This window comes from Chlamydotis macqueenii, chromosome 3 (genome assembly GCF_036417535.1).
Source record: "Chlamydotis macqueenii isolate bChlMac1 chromosome 3, bChlMac1.mat, whole genome shotgun sequence".
Lineage (NCBI taxonomy): Eukaryota > Metazoa > Chordata > Aves > Otidiformes > Otididae > Chlamydotis > Chlamydotis macqueenii.
In genome coordinates, this window is record NC_141558.1 from 1,015,194 (window position 1) to 1,032,068 (window position 16,875).

At 51.4% G+C, this 16,875-nt stretch overlaps 1 protein-coding gene across 1 annotated transcript in view; it reads right to left on the minus strand.

The window, feature by feature from the left end:
• OTOF (otoferlin) overlaps window positions 1-16,875 on the minus strand; it is a 92,677-nt gene that overhangs the window by 22,970 nt on the left and 52,832 nt on the right. The window contains exons 7-21 of the mRNA XM_086743325.1: window positions 15,430-15,556; window positions 15,102-15,156; window positions 13,218-13,349; window positions 12,691-12,753; window positions 11,748-11,832; window positions 10,288-10,447; window positions 8,867-9,053; window positions 8,370-8,556; window positions 7,494-7,717; window positions 6,409-6,517; window positions 5,737-5,920; window positions 2,947-3,067; window positions 2,375-2,475; window positions 1,869-1,959; window positions 957-1,073 (exon numbers count right to left, since the gene is read on the minus strand). Coding sequence (XP_086599451.1) covers window positions 957-1,073; window positions 1,869-1,959; window positions 2,375-2,475; window positions 2,947-3,067; window positions 5,737-5,920; window positions 6,409-6,517; window positions 7,494-7,717; window positions 8,370-8,556; window positions 8,867-9,053; window positions 10,288-10,447; window positions 11,748-11,832; window positions 12,691-12,753; window positions 13,218-13,349; window positions 15,102-15,156; window positions 15,430-15,556 — 1,943 coding nt within the window. The remainder of the gene's footprint in view (window positions 1-956; window positions 1,074-1,868; window positions 1,960-2,374; window positions 2,476-2,946; window positions 3,068-5,736; window positions 5,921-6,408; window positions 6,518-7,493; window positions 7,718-8,369; window positions 8,557-8,866; window positions 9,054-10,287; window positions 10,448-11,747; window positions 11,833-12,690; window positions 12,754-13,217; window positions 13,350-15,101; window positions 15,157-15,429; window positions 15,557-16,875) is intronic.

Consider the following 16,875-nt stretch of genomic DNA (forward strand, 5'->3'; position numbering starts at 1 on the left):
AAAAATAATAATAATTTTGGGTTAGAAGACGAAAGGTTTTCCTTCCCTCTTCATTCAGTGGCCATGGGGACTGTAGGGCAGAGGCCATACTTCATTCCTTACTATGGAAGAGTTTTCCTGTCTGGACAGGTTCCAGCACACCTTATAGTCTGGTTTACGTTCTGCTGTGGTCAATCAAAGCCATGGAAGGCCTTGCTGTAACAAAGGATGCGTAGCCGAGGCTGGGAGCCTGCCATGGGACCTTTCCCAGGAACAGGAGGTGTGACAACGGCCACTCCCATGCGGGTCAATAACCGCCGGTGCCTGACCCAGCCATAAATCATAAAAATATCAGAGGAACAGTGCAATTTTATGAAGGAAGGAAAAAAAAAATTGCAGATACAGCATCCCTTTGGAAATGCTGTGAGCAACTCTAATATACTGGACGATTGTCTCTTACCGGTGAGCTGGGGCGAAGCAAGAATACGGTGCATTGACAAAAATCAGACAGTTTGAGCTCTGTGAGAGGACGGGGCTTTATCCTGCAGCACTCTGTAGAGCCACTTATTTTAACGCCTCTTTGCCCAGCCAGGATCAGAAACAGTTCCCTGCCGCTGACTTTAACGCTGCGTGGACTTGTGCCACCTTCCGATGACTGATCCCTGGGGAATTGCATGGCCTTGCCATGGCCTCGCCTGGCAAAACTGCCGTCAGTCCAGCTGCAAGAGGACCCAGCTCTGTCACTGGCTGGGAAAGGCTCTTAAATTTGTTTTCACGCTGACTCGTTCCAACCCAGCAGTGCGCGGGCAAGCCTGGGAGGCATGGGGCAGGGCGTAGACTTTGAACAGCTCCTTACACAAGACTCACGCCACTGGAGACCTCTCCCGTACACAGGGTTTGCAGAGAGGTCTCCATCCATCCCTGGCTGCTGTCGCCGTGCACCGACCCAGCTAACACCTACATGTGGAGGGACTCACCTCGTCCGCCAAGAACCGGAGCTTCTGCAGGAAGTTTTGCACCAGCTTCAGCTTGTCTTTCACGGTGTTCTTCTTCACTTGTGACCGCAGAGTCGTGGCTTGCTGCCCCATGTTCTCCTGTGGTTAAAGGGGAACCCAGGACATCTTAGAATCACAGAAGGGTTTGGGAGGGAAAAGCCTGTTCAAGCCCACCCAGTCCAACCCCCCTGCCAGCAGCAGGGACATCTCCAACCGGATCAGGTTGCTCAGAATGTTAAATTCATTGCTCTGTAGGATGGAGCTGGCTACTGAAGCTGGTGTCCTTGGCTGTGCCAGCTGAGCCACCTGCTCTTTGTGCAGCTCTTTTGCACATCTAACTGCTTTGCAAGGAGCTGGGCTACCAGCCCCAAACATCGAGGCCATATCTAGCCCTGGAGCCAGTGTGCTCTGCAGGGTTCCCCTAAAAGACTCCTGCCTAGCTTCCTCAGCTGTTTGACAGCAATGCAGCTCCTCCTCTCTACTCCCAGATTTCTTCCCAAGGCAAAGCAGAGTGTGGCCTCAAGTTGTGCCAGGGGAGGTTTAGATTGGATATTAGGAAAAATTTCTTTACTGAAAGAGTGGTCAGGCACTGGAACAGGCTGCCCAGGGAGGTGGTGGAGTCCCCATCCCTGGAGGCGTCCAAAGAACGGGTAGACATGGCGCTTCAGGACATGGTTTAGTGGGCATGGTTGGAGTTGATGGTTAGAGTTGATGATCTTGGAGGTCTCTTCCAACCTTAAGATTCTGTGATTCTGCGTGGTGGAGTGGTGTGGACCCAGGTGCCACCTGGAACCTGCGCAAGACCCAAGTGCTCTTGGGCTCGTCTAGTAGGAAATAAACCCCAAACCCTCCATCCACAGAGACTGGAAATCAGCGCACCTGTATCCCACTTACCAGCTCCCGCATGCAGGACTTGAGTCTCTCCCTGTCCAGCCTTGTGCGGGAAGAGTGGTGCTGGTCCTTGTCAGCCAATGTCACGAAGCGCCTGGTGGAAAAGGTCGGCAGTGTGAGTCCCGTGGGAGCCCGCAGCTCTCTGGATCTCTGCCAGCAGCAGGGCACATCGCCCGAGGGAAATGCCCTCGTTCCCCTCAGGTTGCCACACAATCGTGGGAAGTGGCGTGTTTGCACCCAAAGCTGAGTGTCATGCACGGGGAGCAGGTGCCAATCAGGTATCAGCCACAAGACTGAGGTTGCCAACCATTGGTTTGGGGTCTGGATGCAGATGTAAGCATGACCTCACCCATGCTCCATGCCAGAAGGCAGCTGATATTGTGTTGTGTCAACGCTTGCCCATCATCCAGAAGATAAGGCAAGGAGGGCTTACGCTCACAGCCTTGCCCGTAGCCCCACAGAGAGGGGTTGGGTCTGCAATGTGCCACCTTTGCCCATCTTTTACTCACAAGCACCCACTGCTCAGCTCCTCCAGGACCCCTCGGAGCCGGCGCTCCGGGTGCGGTTTCTCTGTCTTGATCATTTCCTGCACGTCGTTGAGCCCTTCCTCCTGCAGCACCAATGGGGGAAGCAGTGAGGGGGCGGTGGGGCAGAGGTGGCCTTTAGAGGCCCCTTCCCACCCAAACCATTCTATGGCTCTACCATCTTGGCTGGACCTGCCAGAGTCTCCCTCGTGACCCCGCCAACATGGAACAAAGTCACAAAGGCTTCTTGGGAATTAGCTGGGACTATCCAGGAGGCTCTGCCACACAAGTGGTTCACCCCTGCAGTTCGGGGGGACAAAGCCTCCCTCCTCCTGCCCCGTTTGATGGGGGCACCTGGGTCTGACCCACAAAAAATTCCATGAGCTCTTAGGATTCGGACATTCAAACTGTGGAGAGTTCAGCGAGGTTGCCGGTGGGTCCTTGCACTGTTTGTCCTTGCTTGGTGACAAGCTGCAGAGATGCGCAGGGAGCCTGGACGTCCCTCACTCCAACCCCATGCCCCACGCTATCTCCCTCCCTCCCCAGCACCCACTGACCAGCTTGTCCGCAATTTTGTCCATGATGTTGGCGTTGTACAACCTGCGGCGCTGGTCCTGCCACCAGTTCTTGATGTAGATACAGGGCTTCTTCTCGAAGTACGGCAGGTGGAAGTAGTTCCTGCAAGAGGAAACGGAAGAGACGCTCCGTGGTGGTAACGCTCCCAGCCATGAACAGCCCCTGTCCCACACCTCTCCCCGCCACGCTGTGGCGGGGAGGGGGCTATAGGGGAGGTAGAGCCCAACAGACAGCAAACATCTTCAGCGTGGCAGGGGACCAGAAGCCTTGACAACCTTTTCTGAATGCTGGTGAGCATCTCCCATGAGCTGGGATCCACCCAGTCCAAAGCCACTGCAGATCCTGCTGCACCTGGGGTCACCCTTAGTTAAAAACCAGCCCCAGCTCATCCCTCCGAAGCCACCAGTGTTTTCCAGCCAGGAGAGGTCAGCAGACCCCCATGGGCTGGTAAACGAGCGAGGAAACCCCAGGTAGGAACTTTTATTTGGAGTGCAAATACCATCAGTTCTGTGACTTTGTTTCATTTCCCGATTCAATTAAGCCAGTCAGTTAATTCTATTAATGTTTGAATACTGGTATAACACGGTTAAAATCCACTTCAAGCACATCTCCTCAGGTTAAATCCAATTAGCTCTCCTTAGCAGCAGCCCTTTGTATTCAAATCCAGGCTGTTCAGTTAAACGCCAGAGCGTGGCTGCCGATGGCTGTACACCACGGGGACAGACAGGCTGACCCAAGGAGAGATGCTGCAAACGAGGGAGAGGATTTTAAGTCTATTACCCCAACCTCCTGCCCGACACTTTCTCAAGAATGTTTTTTCCAGCAGCTTTTTGCATCCTCTCCCCTCTGTGTGTCTATGACCTGGTCTAGCTTTTAAGATTCCAAGTGATGAAGAAATTCACCTGGTCTCAGCACAGATCACCCTCACTTCTGAAATTGATGTCTTATTGTTCTGGTTTTGTTGGGTGAGGGGGGACTAAGGTGGTAGCTTCTGTAGGAAACTGCTAGAAGTCGCTTCCCTTTGTTCAGTGGACTCAGCCGGGCCTAGGGCGGACCCGCTGCTGGCCAAGGCTGAGCCGATTGGTAGCACAATGTTCTGTGATAACGCCTCTGCGATAACGTATTTAAGAAGGGGAAACAGAAAAAAAAAAAGGAGAAGGAAAGAAGAAGTGAAGCAGCTGAGCAGGGGCAGAAGGGGGAGGCACGAGCCTTGTGGGCCTTGCAGGCCTCACCCTCTGGCCTCCCGCCGGGCAGCCGACTGGGCCCAACTTGGCCCGGCCCGGCTGCAAGAAGTGGAGAGGAGTTGAGAAGTGAACAAGATGTAAAAGGATCCTGAGAGGTGTCTGCCAGCCTGTTGTAAGCTGCAGACGCCAAGGTCAGTGAAGAAGGAGGGGGAGGAGTAACGCGGCTCCTGGCCAGAATTCCCCTGCAGCCTGTGGTGATGACCATGGTGGAGCAGGTTGTCCCCCTGCAGACCATGGAGGCCCACGGAGGAGCAGAGATCCCCCTGCAGCCCGTGGAGGACCCCACACCGGGGCAGGCGGGTGCCTGAAGGCGGCTGTGGCCCATGGAGGCCCCGCTGGGGCAGCCGTTCTGGAGGGACTGCACCCCGTGGAAGAGATGACCCACGCCGGAGCAGTTCCACGAAGGACTGTGGCCCGTGGGAGGGACCCCACAACGGAGCAGGGGAGGAATGTGAGGAGTTCTTCCCCATGTGTTTTACGATAACACCGCAGCGTAAAACAACGTGTGATGAACTGACCGCGACCCCCATTCCCTCTCCCCCCTGTGCCGCTCGGGAGGGAAGGTAGTAGAGATAATGTTAAGCCCGGGAAGAAGGAGGGCTGGGGGGAGGTTATCTTGTTCCCTGTCTCATTCTTCTGCTAGTTTTAGAAATAAATGAATAATTTTTCCCCAAGTTGAGTCTGTTTTGCTCGTGATGGTAACTTTAAAGATTTCTCCCCGTCCTTATCTCAAACCTCGAGTCGTTTTTCCATGTATCATCTCCCCCTATTCTCTCGGAGGGTGGGGGGAGCAAGAGAGAGACTGCGTAGTCTGGTCCCAATCAGGGCTGAACTACGACAGTTATCTCTAGGTGGACCTCTTCTTTTCTCCACGTGGTGCCCGTGATATTTTAATATGTCAGGCAGCTAGAGAGAGCTTGCACGCAAAGCCCAGACCTCTCCTCCCTGATGGGCAGTACTGGGTTGGGTTGTGCCAGCAAGGGTGACAACAATCCTAGGGAAGGATCCGTTTTTAGACTGGTTTCCTAAATGTACAGGAGTGAATGCGTTTTTTCAGTAGCATCTACAATTTTTTTTTTAATCCACTGGTTAACTTCATCCCTGTTTGCCAAGTGCACTAAAGGTGTCAGATGCGCTTGAGTTTTGGGTGCACACCTGGCTAGGTGGATGAAGGATGTCCTTTGCAGGGTAGCCAGTGAGGTGAATTCAGCCTCAGAGAATCCACAGGAATGCTCAGGACTGTAGGGAATGTGGTGGGGGTTGTGCGGTATCCAAGGTGAGGTATCTCACGTGGTATCTGATCTCCCTTCGCAGGGCATGGAGATCTGGTCCCCACTGCTCCCAGGTCTGTTTGGCCAAATGACTCCAGGCCCCATGACAGCACTGACTTCACCTCTGGCTCCATCTCCGCAGACAGCAGTGGGAGCTCGCACACCCAGCACATGTGGGAACACCTGCAGACCACGTCTGAATCGAGGGCCACGTCTCTGCCCGGTGGCTCTTCAGTCGCCAGGCAGGCATGCTTACCTGTCTGTGACCAGGGGCTTCACGGGCTGAGATGAGGAAACGGAGACCAGCTCTCCATCTTCATCGCCTTCATCCTCACTTGAGTTCTGGAGCAGCTCGGACTCCTCCTCGTCCCCGTTCCCTCCCTCTTTCTTCCTCCGCAGGATGGGTTTGCTCATGCCATCGATCTGGTTCCCATAGTTACCTCAAGAAAAGAAGTGTGAAATAGAGTCGCAGGTTTGTAACTCCCATCGGGCTCAACCTCTTGGTTTTAATTCGGGCCATGCAGAAGTTCTCTCTGCCAGAACCACGACGGACAGTGAGTTAAACTCTCTGAAACCGTGCCTAGGAACCGTAAATTAGTGATGGGTGTCTGTCCCCTGCTCAGGTCCCCTCTGGAGCTGGTACGAATTCACACCCTCCCTTTGGTGGTCAGGCTCAGGGGGCACAAAGCCGGGGTGAGAGAGGGAACGGCTCCGCTGGCCACAGCACAGCACGTGCACAACGGATGATCTGGGGCCCCGCATGGCTTGTGCCAGTAGAGTAGCCATCACCTTCTCCCTAAACTGAGAGCCCTGCACGCTCCAGCATGTGTTAGCATGGAAAACAGGGAATAAACCCCCCTCTCAGCCTTGGATCCTGCATTCTCCACCAGGCATGCTTCAAAACCACCCTCCCCAAAAGCCAGCCAACCTATTGTGACCTCGAAGTTGATGGGTTTGTCACCAATCTTCCTGTCGATCATGGTAGCTTCCAGGAAGGCTCCAAAGAGAAAGAACTCTTCCATCTTCCCAGTGGAGTTCTGCAGGAGAAATCCCAGGGGATCAGGGTTGAGGTCAGCCGGAGCAACACCTAGGAGGGCAGGTCCCCTTGGGCAGAGGGGTACGTCACCCGGGACCTCTGAGCACACGCAAGGGCTCTGCCAAGGCGAGGGCCTTCAAGGGGACCATGAGATTTTTCTCCCCCTGAGCCTCTCTAGGCTCACTGCAGGGAGCTTAATTGAAGATTTTAGCCTAACTTTTAAATGTGTTGAGGTCAGTCCTCCCTTGCACGTGAGGGACTGTCTAAGGAACACTCAGGAACACGAGCCTGAGTTCATCCACAAACCAAATTAATCAAACCACACCGAACCATCTGCCTGGATGCTCTTCAGAGCTGGAATGGCTTTATTTCCAGGTGGCTTCATTTCCCCTGGAGGTGAATTAAGGCCACTTCTGAAGGAGAGGTTTCACATGGAGGGTGCACTGCCATCAGACTTCTCCATTCCTACTCACGTAGGCGTTCCCAGGTAGGACAAGCCTGGGTGCGTCTGTTTATGCCTTATGGGCTCCACACATCAGGACTAAAGCTATGGGTCTTCTCTTGTCAGGAAACAGCCATTCAGTTTCTTTGACCAGTTCCACCCTGCCACAATTTGTTGGGAAATAGATTAGATCCTTGGCTTCCATTTTAAACCCGTCTTCAGGATAGGAGAGAGACAGCTGGCCTTAGGAGATGGCTCTCTTTGTCCTTATCTAACTCCCAACCGGAGAAACATAACAAAGTTTAGGACACTCCTTCATTCAGATATTCCTTCTGCCCAGCACTCCTAAGAGAGGTGAGCATTGGAATGATCATAAAATGTGAAATCCTTGCAAGATTTGCTTTCATTGTGCTGGGGGATCCAGAATATTTAGGGTGACAAAGAAATTGTTGCTTTGTGAGGCCAAAGATAATCAACCAACAGACCTGAGACCCAAGACTCACCACTGGCAGCTGCAGGGGTAGGGGTGACTTACGTCAGCGATTGACGTGGCCTGTTCAACTTGCACCTCAGTGGAGCTGTTGATCTCAGGATTGCTGGTGTCCAAGATCTCCACAGCAAGACTCATCAAAAGCCTGGCCCGGAAGGAAACGCCTTCGCCCAGACCCTCGTTCAGCTCTTGGTGCTCGTCCATCAGGGTGTAGTTCCGAGTGGAGCCGTACATGTTCACCCACGCGGGGCCGAAGGTGGGCAGGAAGCCTGCAGTAGATTGGACACGGATGTAGGGAAGGGGATGTGCAAGGAGGAGGGCACATCTTCGCCTCAGGATGCAAACTCACTCATGGATTGGCATCACTTTCCTGGCCTGTGTATGGTGACGTAGGCTTGAATACGCACATGTGTGTGCGTGGAAACACACGCTTGCAACCACACACAGAGAGAGTTTCGCAGTGAAGACAGTGATGGGGATGTGCAGTCCCCCAGCGCAAAGACAGAGGTGACTCTCCCACTGGGTGAGTCTCCCAGTGTGAGAGTCAAGAAAAAAGAACCCCTCATTAGTCCCATTTCCAAAGCCATCTTTGGTTCCACAGTGGTCCTGCCTATGTATGCTGGTGTGTTCGTGTTGGGGGGGGAACCTGTCAGATATTCATCCATTCATGGCGATGAATTTCCTGATCTTGGGTGTCTTTGCTTTCAGCTGGTAGCCTGGAGGCTTGTGATGGGGCTTGATTTTCAAAGAGTGCATATCAAGTGACCTCAGAAGACCACTGCAGTGAATCAAAGTCTCTCCAGCTGGGCGCCAAGAAGCAGCTCTCTCCAGGGGTGGGGAAGGAGCCTAGGCTATTTTGCTAACTCTCCGCCCAACGGATGTGTCACCATATGCTCAGTCTGCCCCTCGCCTTAGCCTTACCTTTGTCTCCTTCGTTAGAGATCTTCCGCAAATCAATGAAATGGGTACCGATGGCCACGTCATTCACTTTATCCGAGTCTCGGATCTGGATCTTTATCCGCTTGCACAATGGGGGGAACATTTCTGTGAAGATTATTTGCTCGTTCCAGAGAGGCTCATAGCTGCTTTTTTGTATGGAAGTCTTCCCCTGCCAGGTGGGAGGAGATAGATGTTTGACAAGGGTTTGAGATCCCAAGCCATCCCTCACAACCTGAACTATTCCTTTGCTAATGACCACTGAAACACGCGCTGTCTTGTGACTCTCCTGTCCCAAGTAACAAGCTCCTTTCCTCAACTGGAGAGTGCTGCAAACCCATCTTAGTAAACAAGGTGGCTTGGCCATGCATCAGCATCTACGTGCCAGGACAACTGAGATCATCTCTGGCCACCTGCACAATGGCTGGTCCCACTCCTGTGACCACCCAGGGTCATCCCAGTACCGTGCACGGCTTGCTTACCTTCTGCCCTGCAAAGACCACCTGCACGTAGGGGTCTACCAAGTCCTTGTTCTCCCCAATGAGAGCCTTCTTCACGTTGGCCATGATGCTCGTGTTCATACGGGGTAGTCCTTCTGCTCGATAGATCTTGATGTAGAAACGAGCCCACTGCCTCTCCGGAGGGACCCCATCTGGGAGGAGGAGGTTCCTGCAACGTCAACAGGTAGAGTTGGAAACAGCTGCTGGAGCTGGCAGGTTTGTCAGGAGAGGCTTACCAAAGAGGGAGAAGCTGCCCCACTTTCTGAGCACAGGCTCTGTGGAGGGCAAAAAACCGACCATTTCTGCAGCCATACATTTTATTGCTGTTCTGTTTCTGGCCATCTTCCTGTTTTGGGGTGGGGAGTGGTGGTTTCGTAAGAGAAATCTTAGAGGAGCCCCTTGCGATGCCCCTGGGACAAAGCGCATTACACCAAAGGGATATAGTTATTGCTGTCAGTGGAGTCTATGGAACAATTAAACCCAGCCTGATTTAGACATCTAAAGGAGGTCAGATGAACAGGATGTCAGAAGAGCCTTTTTTCTTTGTCAGGGTACAAGGGGAGCTCCACGAAACTGGTTTTCTTGGCTTATTTGGCTTTCTTCTTCTGGGGGAACAAATGAGAGCCATGGGGGATGTCGTGAACAAAACCATTTCTAGAAGAATTGCTGGAGTTGTCAGTGAAAAAGCGGGATAACATCGCCATCACAGCCTAGAACACTGACCCAAAATAGTTCAGGTGGTTCCTCGAGCCCACTGGTCCCCAGCAAGTCAAGAAAGCTGCACTGGTATTATGCTACTAGTCTGGGATTCTGACTATGTGGTGAGAGGCTGAAAGGTAGACTTGAAAGCCTGGGGTGGCACTTGGAAATATTTAATTAGCCTGAAATCTTTTGGGGCTGGAACTAAGTTTTAATCCCTCCTCATTTTTTTTTTTCTATGGCCTTTTAGATGCTCTGGGGAGTCACAGAGCCCTGCCCACCCACGCAGCTTGGGAAACCTCATCCAAGCCTCCCTCCTCTGCCCTGGCAGTGAGTGATGAGACCTCATCCCATCCCATCACAACAGAAGAGCATTAGGTAAAAAAAGGGGGGGACATCAGGTTGGTTGACATCAGGCTGGTGTTGGCATAGACAGCTCAACAGCAGCAGATGGTCTGACCTCATAGAAATGATTGGTTTGTACTTGATATGGCCTGGATTTGCACCGGTCATCTGCCACGCGTTCTCTCTCTGAAAAGCAACTGATTTGTCCCCCTGGTTTCATTGCACAAGGTAGCTATGGGCAGAGGGGCTCTCAGCCTGGTCTGGTAGGGATGCTGTCCTCATTGTACAGTCCGAGGTAGGGAGACGTGAAAAGCTGCTCCCAAGAAAGTCTGTGTGAAGCTGGCTTGGCAGATCCTTACCCTTCAATATCATCCTCGTCTGTCTCATTTGATTTATGTGGCGTTTTGATGTTGTCCCCTTTCCCTACCACGGCGATGTCACACTTCAGGTAACCTTTCAGCCCGGCGGTGAGATCCTCAGGGTCGGAAAGGATGGCCCATTTGTGGTAGAACTGGTGCTCTGGAAGCCAAGGGACAAGACAGCCATTTATCAGAATGAGACACAGCAGTTACTGCGAGGACTGGAAATGCAAGAGACATCTTGAGGGGTGAGGAATTCGGATAGAAACCCTTGAAAAATTCATTAGGAAGACGTGCCTCATGTTGAAAACCAAGAAGCAATGGGATAAACTCTCTGAAGGGAGGTGGAGTCTCCATCACTGGAAGTCACCACCTCTAGAGGTATTTGCCATCCCTGGAGGTGTTTAAAAGATGTGTAGATGCTTAGGGCCATGGTTTAGCGGTGGTCTTCGCAGTGTGAGGTTAGCAGTTGGACTCGATGACCTTAAGGTACTTTTCCAACCTAAATGGTTCTGTGATTCTAAGTCTTTAAGGTCTTGGGTGCCTTTTGGATGGTGCTAGAAATACCATGGAGCAGGGCACCAGACTAGATGTTCCCTTAAGGTTCCCCCAGCATCATGTGCTGAGCAACCCTGAAGCGCAGGCTTTGGAGGCTTCATTTACATCTTAGCTCTCAGGCTTATTTATAGAGGCAGAGTGCAGCAACAGGCGAGACACAGGAGCAAGGCAAAAAAAGCAGAGTGATTTTGGAGGTATCTTTTCTGAAGGGGTGTTGTGTGGTCACCTCTGGCACACTGTGAGCACTGGGACTGCAAAAGGGCATTGCTGTTCCATTTATCATCAGTGAGCAATATGACAGCAGCTCTAACCAGCCTCTCTTTTCCATTGCACGCCAGGCATCCTCCTTTCTTGGTTTTGCCCAGAGAGGTGGTGGATGCCCCATCCCTGGAAACATTCCAGGCCAGGTTGGCCGGGGCTCTGAGCAACCTGATGTGGTTGGAGATGTCCCTGCTCCTGGCAGGGGGGTTGGGCTGGGGGGCCTTAAACGCTCCCTTCCCACCCAGACCCCTCTGTGGTTCTAGGAAAAGCCAGCCACAGAGGGCAAGATCCATCCCGTGACCTTCAGCTATGTGGAAGGTCGATATCTTGCCTAAGCAAGTCGCATCGGGCTTCCTTCCTCAGCAGGTCAATGGAGAGAGACCAGCACACCCTGAGGGCATCTCAGCCCCTGGCTGTAACACTTTATGTCGAGATGGGATATAAAACCTTCTCCGGAGGTGCCGAGTGCTCTTTCCTGACCACAGAAGGAGCCTGGCTGACTTGGTTATACCTAGGACACTAAAATTAAACTAGACAAGCACCACCCAAGGAAGCTAGCACCTGCCCGGCTACCTGACAATGACATGTGTTCAGTGGTGCCAGTAGGCACACAGGACTGGTTGCAAACAGCGTTGACGTACCAGGCTGAGTATAAACAGTTCCAACGTCCATCTTGAAGGAGCCTACCAACGTCCCACTGCGCAAGAGGTTTTTTGAGTGGATCACCTGGAAATCGGGAGAAGGGAACAAGTCAGACTGTTTTTCCATGCCCTGGGAGCCATAAGGCTCTTTCTGGAGGTGTTCAGGTGAGAAAGCAGCTGGCGCATTTTCCTTGGTCTGTGCAGGACCCTGGTCTGCCCAAGGGCACTAAGGGGCACGGTGGGATTGGCAGCTCTTGCTCAGCAGTCTTAAAAACAAGTGTAGACTTGGACGGAACAGAAAAAGATGCAAGGATGTTAATCTTTGAAACAAGATGTGGTTTTCCAGCCACTATGGCAACAAGCACTTGGCCATTGAGATGAAGGGAGGGTCTTTAGGATGCTCAGAAACGACGGTCTGATTCCCTTTGTGGGAAAATTTGTACAGCTGGTCTGTGCACGGGATAGATACAGATACTCCTAATTATTGTGCTTTGGTCAGTGAATCTGCAAATCTTGTTCATTGCCCTCTTCCATGGCTGTGGGGAGGGCTGCGGGCTCTGCTTTTGAATTTCTGCTTTTTTTTTTTTTTTTTTTTAATTTCCACAATAGCTCTGCCAGTCTCACGGGAAAGCCTTGCTTCTCCCCAAGTCTAAACACATCCCGAGATAGGTTTAATTCTGCCTGGCTCTGAAATATCAGAGGTTAGCCGTGGAGGGAGATAGCAAATGCAGAAGTGGAGCTGTGTGGCTCCAGCAATGAAGGTCAGCAACAGAAAGAGGGACTGGGGGTCTGCAAAAGAGGTGAGGCTCGAAGGACCAAACACCTCAGCTCCTGTTGAGGGCCTCGCATCAAGGACATTAAATCTACGCCTAGTGCATAGGTAAAATGGGCTTGGTTTCTTCCAAAGCCCCATGAAAAGGACAACGCAACCGTGCTCACTTACGGACAGCTTGATGATCTTGTCGAACATGACATCTGGGGGGACGTGGAAATCGAAGACGAAGTACTGGAAGGGAAAGAGCAGTCGTGAAGGCAGGAAAGGCCAGGTGGGCTCCTTTCGGATTGAAAGAGAGGATTACGGTGCAGGGTCAGCCTGGAGAAGGTGTGACTGCATGGAGGAACATCCTGGAGCACATGTCACAGCAGGGACAGACCCATGTGAGCCCCAGCACTGCCAGCCTCTGCAGTCTGAGGAACTAGAAGGGAGGGCTAACTTCTTGGAAAAAATGAACAATAATTTAGTAGAGATCAACGGAGTGCACTTTTTAGCATTTTGCAAAATACCAGAGGGCAAAGGCTTAACTTCTCCTTTTATGTGGTTTGAGACTTCATCTTATTTTGGCAAGAGGTGACAAAACTAAAAAAAAAAGGAAAAAAACTAAAGTGACAAGAAATTACTTTTAACTGACTAACAGCAATGTAGACCCCCAGGAGCGGGTTGTCATGAGCATCACTGGAGGACGGACTCACCTCATTGTAGTACGGGCAATTGGTCGACTCCTTCATGGACGTGTATTTCTTCTCCTCTCCAACCTCCACGCAGACCACAGGGTCCATGTTGAGCCCAACGAGCTGCCGGGCCTCGATGATGGTGATGCTGACCTGGGGAGAGGGATTCGTGCACCTTCACCTCCTGAGAGCAGCACCAGATGCCTCTCGCTGCCTTAGCCCGTCTCCCCACCTCTTGTTTTTGAGGCATTTTCCGTGCAACGGTGGCAGCTCTGGGGTCTACTGGTCACCAGGCTGCTCAGACAAGCTCTACTCTATTCTACTCTACTCTACTCTTTATTATTTCTGGAGTGTTCCCCATAATTTCATGGTTCATCCCTCCTATATGCATGCATACACACATGTCGTTTTAGTTAAACGGAGGTATGTGGTGTGTGAAGAAGAAACTACTTTCAATAGAATGTTGGAAATTCCTGCTTGGATTATACCTAATTTTTTTAATTTAACTAAAAAGCATAAGGTATCATTTCATGTAGGCACCAAAGCTTTTCAATCCCCAGCAGCCATTTTTCTAGAGTCGTCTCTTTAAAATCTGTCACAAGTTGGTGGTAGGACAGGCAACGTCTGGGATTCAAAGCATAGCAAATTTGGGTATCACTTAAAACTGTTATTTTAAATTAACACGAGCTCTCAGTCCTGGCTCTTTTGAAGCCCAACAGATGACTTAATTTACACATGGCTTCTCTAGCTATCATTAATTATTTTTGTAACTTGGACTCAGCTTTGTCTTAAATCATATAAAAAAGGAAAATAGAAATCTGTTAAAAAATGAAACTATTATCTTTGTGGGTAAATTTGGAGAAATTTCATTTTGGTAATGTATTAAGAGGCTTGACTTTCAATCAGATTTCTTTAAGAGTCTCAGATTCCAAGCAAAAAAGAAAAAAAAATAAGAAAAAAAACCCACCAGAAAGTGCTGAGATGCTGGGATAATTTAAGCTGAAATAGTCTATTCTTCTTCTAAGAGGCAGCTGGTAAAGGGCAGCCGAGCCCTCTGAGGAAGCTTTTCGCCATTGCCCATGAACACCAACCTTGTGATCCTCCTGTTTGCAGTGGCCAAATAACTGGACCTTGTGTTCCTTCTGCCTCTTGGTTGTAATTGGTTTTGAGCCTTTCCCCTCCTCTTTATGTTCCTTATGCTCCCCCCTCCAGAACGAAGCATGCTCATTCCCTGCACGCCTCGTAATTTGGTGTGCAGTGGATGCTGCAAACGTTCTGCAATAAATCTCTATAAAAAAAAAAAATCACTATTTGCATTGTTCCCAGATATCCCCAGGAAGGCGTTGCTGCGCTGGGAGGTGAGGACACAAAGCTAAATTGCTGCTGAATCGGCACCACTTGGTGAAAATGAGAAGAATGAATCACGCTGGCACCGACTTGTAAGATAAAAGGGAGCAGCACGGGTCATCTGCGCCTTGGGAAATTAAACGTGTGGTTCTTTCCACTTTAGATAGTGCGGCAGGAACGGGAGCATTGCTGAACAGGACAAGAGTGGCCATGCACCAGCCTATCCGAGGAAATCCAGCGAGCAACCTACTGCCAGCCAGGGCTCACCCAGCTTGAACGCCGACCAGCACATGGAAAGCTCTTGGGAAGTAAGACAAATGTGTTGGAGCAGGCTGCTTCGATGGCAGACTAATTTGGGCTTCCTGGGCTTCACACGACGGAGCACAAACCCAGTTAATTATTTAATCTTGACCTTATCGCTCAACCATTTAAACACCGGCTCCTGGGAAGTCGTGTTTTACGAGTGCAGCGTGTTGAAACTCAGCACAAACTCATTCCCTCACCCTGTGGGTGGTGACTCCCATGAGCCGAGGTCGGGGACACAACGACATCACCTACCTGGTAATCCATGGGCCTCCCAGCGCTCGGCTCCATTTTGATGTCAGGCTTGGACCTTTGGAGGGGCAGAAGAAACTCTCTGTCAGACCACAGACGGACTCACTGTGAGCTGTGCAGAGCATTTGCAGGGTCACCCCTCGAAGCTCCTGCCCTCCTTGACTCTGAGGAATATAAACTCTGGGGGCTGTGAAACACCGCAGAACAATGGTGCTCTTTGTTGCAGGTCAAGTATTTCCAACACACCCAATCTCGGGGGACACACGGTTGTGGGGTGTCCACCAGCGTGCCCTCACCTCCTGGCTTGCGCAAGCTCACGTCTGGACCTCACCTCTTGTTCGAGACGTTGGTGGTGACAGCTGTGACGGAGGCCAAGGAGATGGCGTCTGGCTCCAGCCCACCTCCATATCTCATGGCTTTTCGGTCCAGGTCTTCTGCCTCCAAAACAGCGGGTTCATCTGCATAAAGAAGACAAAAGAATGGCTCTCGTTGTTTCCACTCGGTGAATAATTAAAGGCGAAGAGAAAGGTAACCAATACGTCCTATCAACCTCACCTGATGATACAAAGAACAATGGCCACCAGGTCAGGTCACAAACAACCTGGTCTAAAAAGGGATTAAAAAAGAGCTTTACCTCCTGTGACGCATTATTCCGCCTGGGCAGTACGCCTGTATACGGTTTCATGAAGGCAAAAAGAAACAGAAAACGACAAACACCCCATACTTCAAGGGCTGAAAGTGCATTCGAGCAAGTGTTGCAGCTCTAGCTGCCAGAAGAGCAAAGGCAAGAAAATTTGCGTTGTCCACCGGTTTGTGTTTCTACTGGAAAAAAGTCGCTGAGATACTCCTTTCCTGTGCACAATGCATGTGGTTGTCATGCCTGCCCCTCCTGCCTTTGCTCCAGTCAAGAAATGACCACAAAACAGTAATTTTCCATTTTTTTTATGTTGGGCCAAAGCCACCAGTAGAGCTGTTGGGTCACTGGTTGGTTTTTGTGGCACAGCTGTACAAATCCACTCGTCCAGCAAAGACACCGCTCCTGGGAATCAGGTTCACTCTCTTGATGAACCTAGGCAAGCTCATAGCTTGCTCCAAGAGACCAGAAATCAGGTTTTTCCTCATATTCTGGCCTGGTTTTGTGAGGTAACATGGGCTTCAGCTGAAGCTGGGTGTTAGGAAAAGCTTTCCATCAGGGTGGAGAGACACACTGCTGCAGGTTGGGTGGGGAAAGGGTGTCCTCATCTCAACGGGGAGTTTCTGAGACTGAGTCGGAGCCACACCAGCCAGGAAGGACCCGAGCAGATCCAATCCTCCCACACGTGAGTGGGCGGACAGATTCGCACTCTCCCGGCTTGGTTTTCGGTGATTGAGTGGGTCCGTTTGACCTGAGCAGGACCAGCAGTCCATATGGGATGGCGTAAGGAGAGCAGACCATGGGACAACAGGGATGCTGGCTTGGCCAACGGGGAGTTACCCCTCCACCGCAGCGCGTGTTCGGACAGAAGGATGCAACGCATCCACCCCGTCCCGTCATCAGCCGGGCAGACCAAGGGTAGGGATCACAACTGAGACAGCCCTGAGACTGAGAGAGGAGGGTGACGTGACGAGAGCAGAGCCCTGGCGAGGCGTGTGAAAGCCAGAGGTCCCCAGGGAAGGTGGAAGAAGGAGCCTGGTGGCTCTGCGCCACTGACCACACCATGCAATACACCAGCTGTGTTGCAACCGTTCCCCGATCACGGGTAAATCTGTGAAGGCACTCCCTGCCAGCACACCCTGC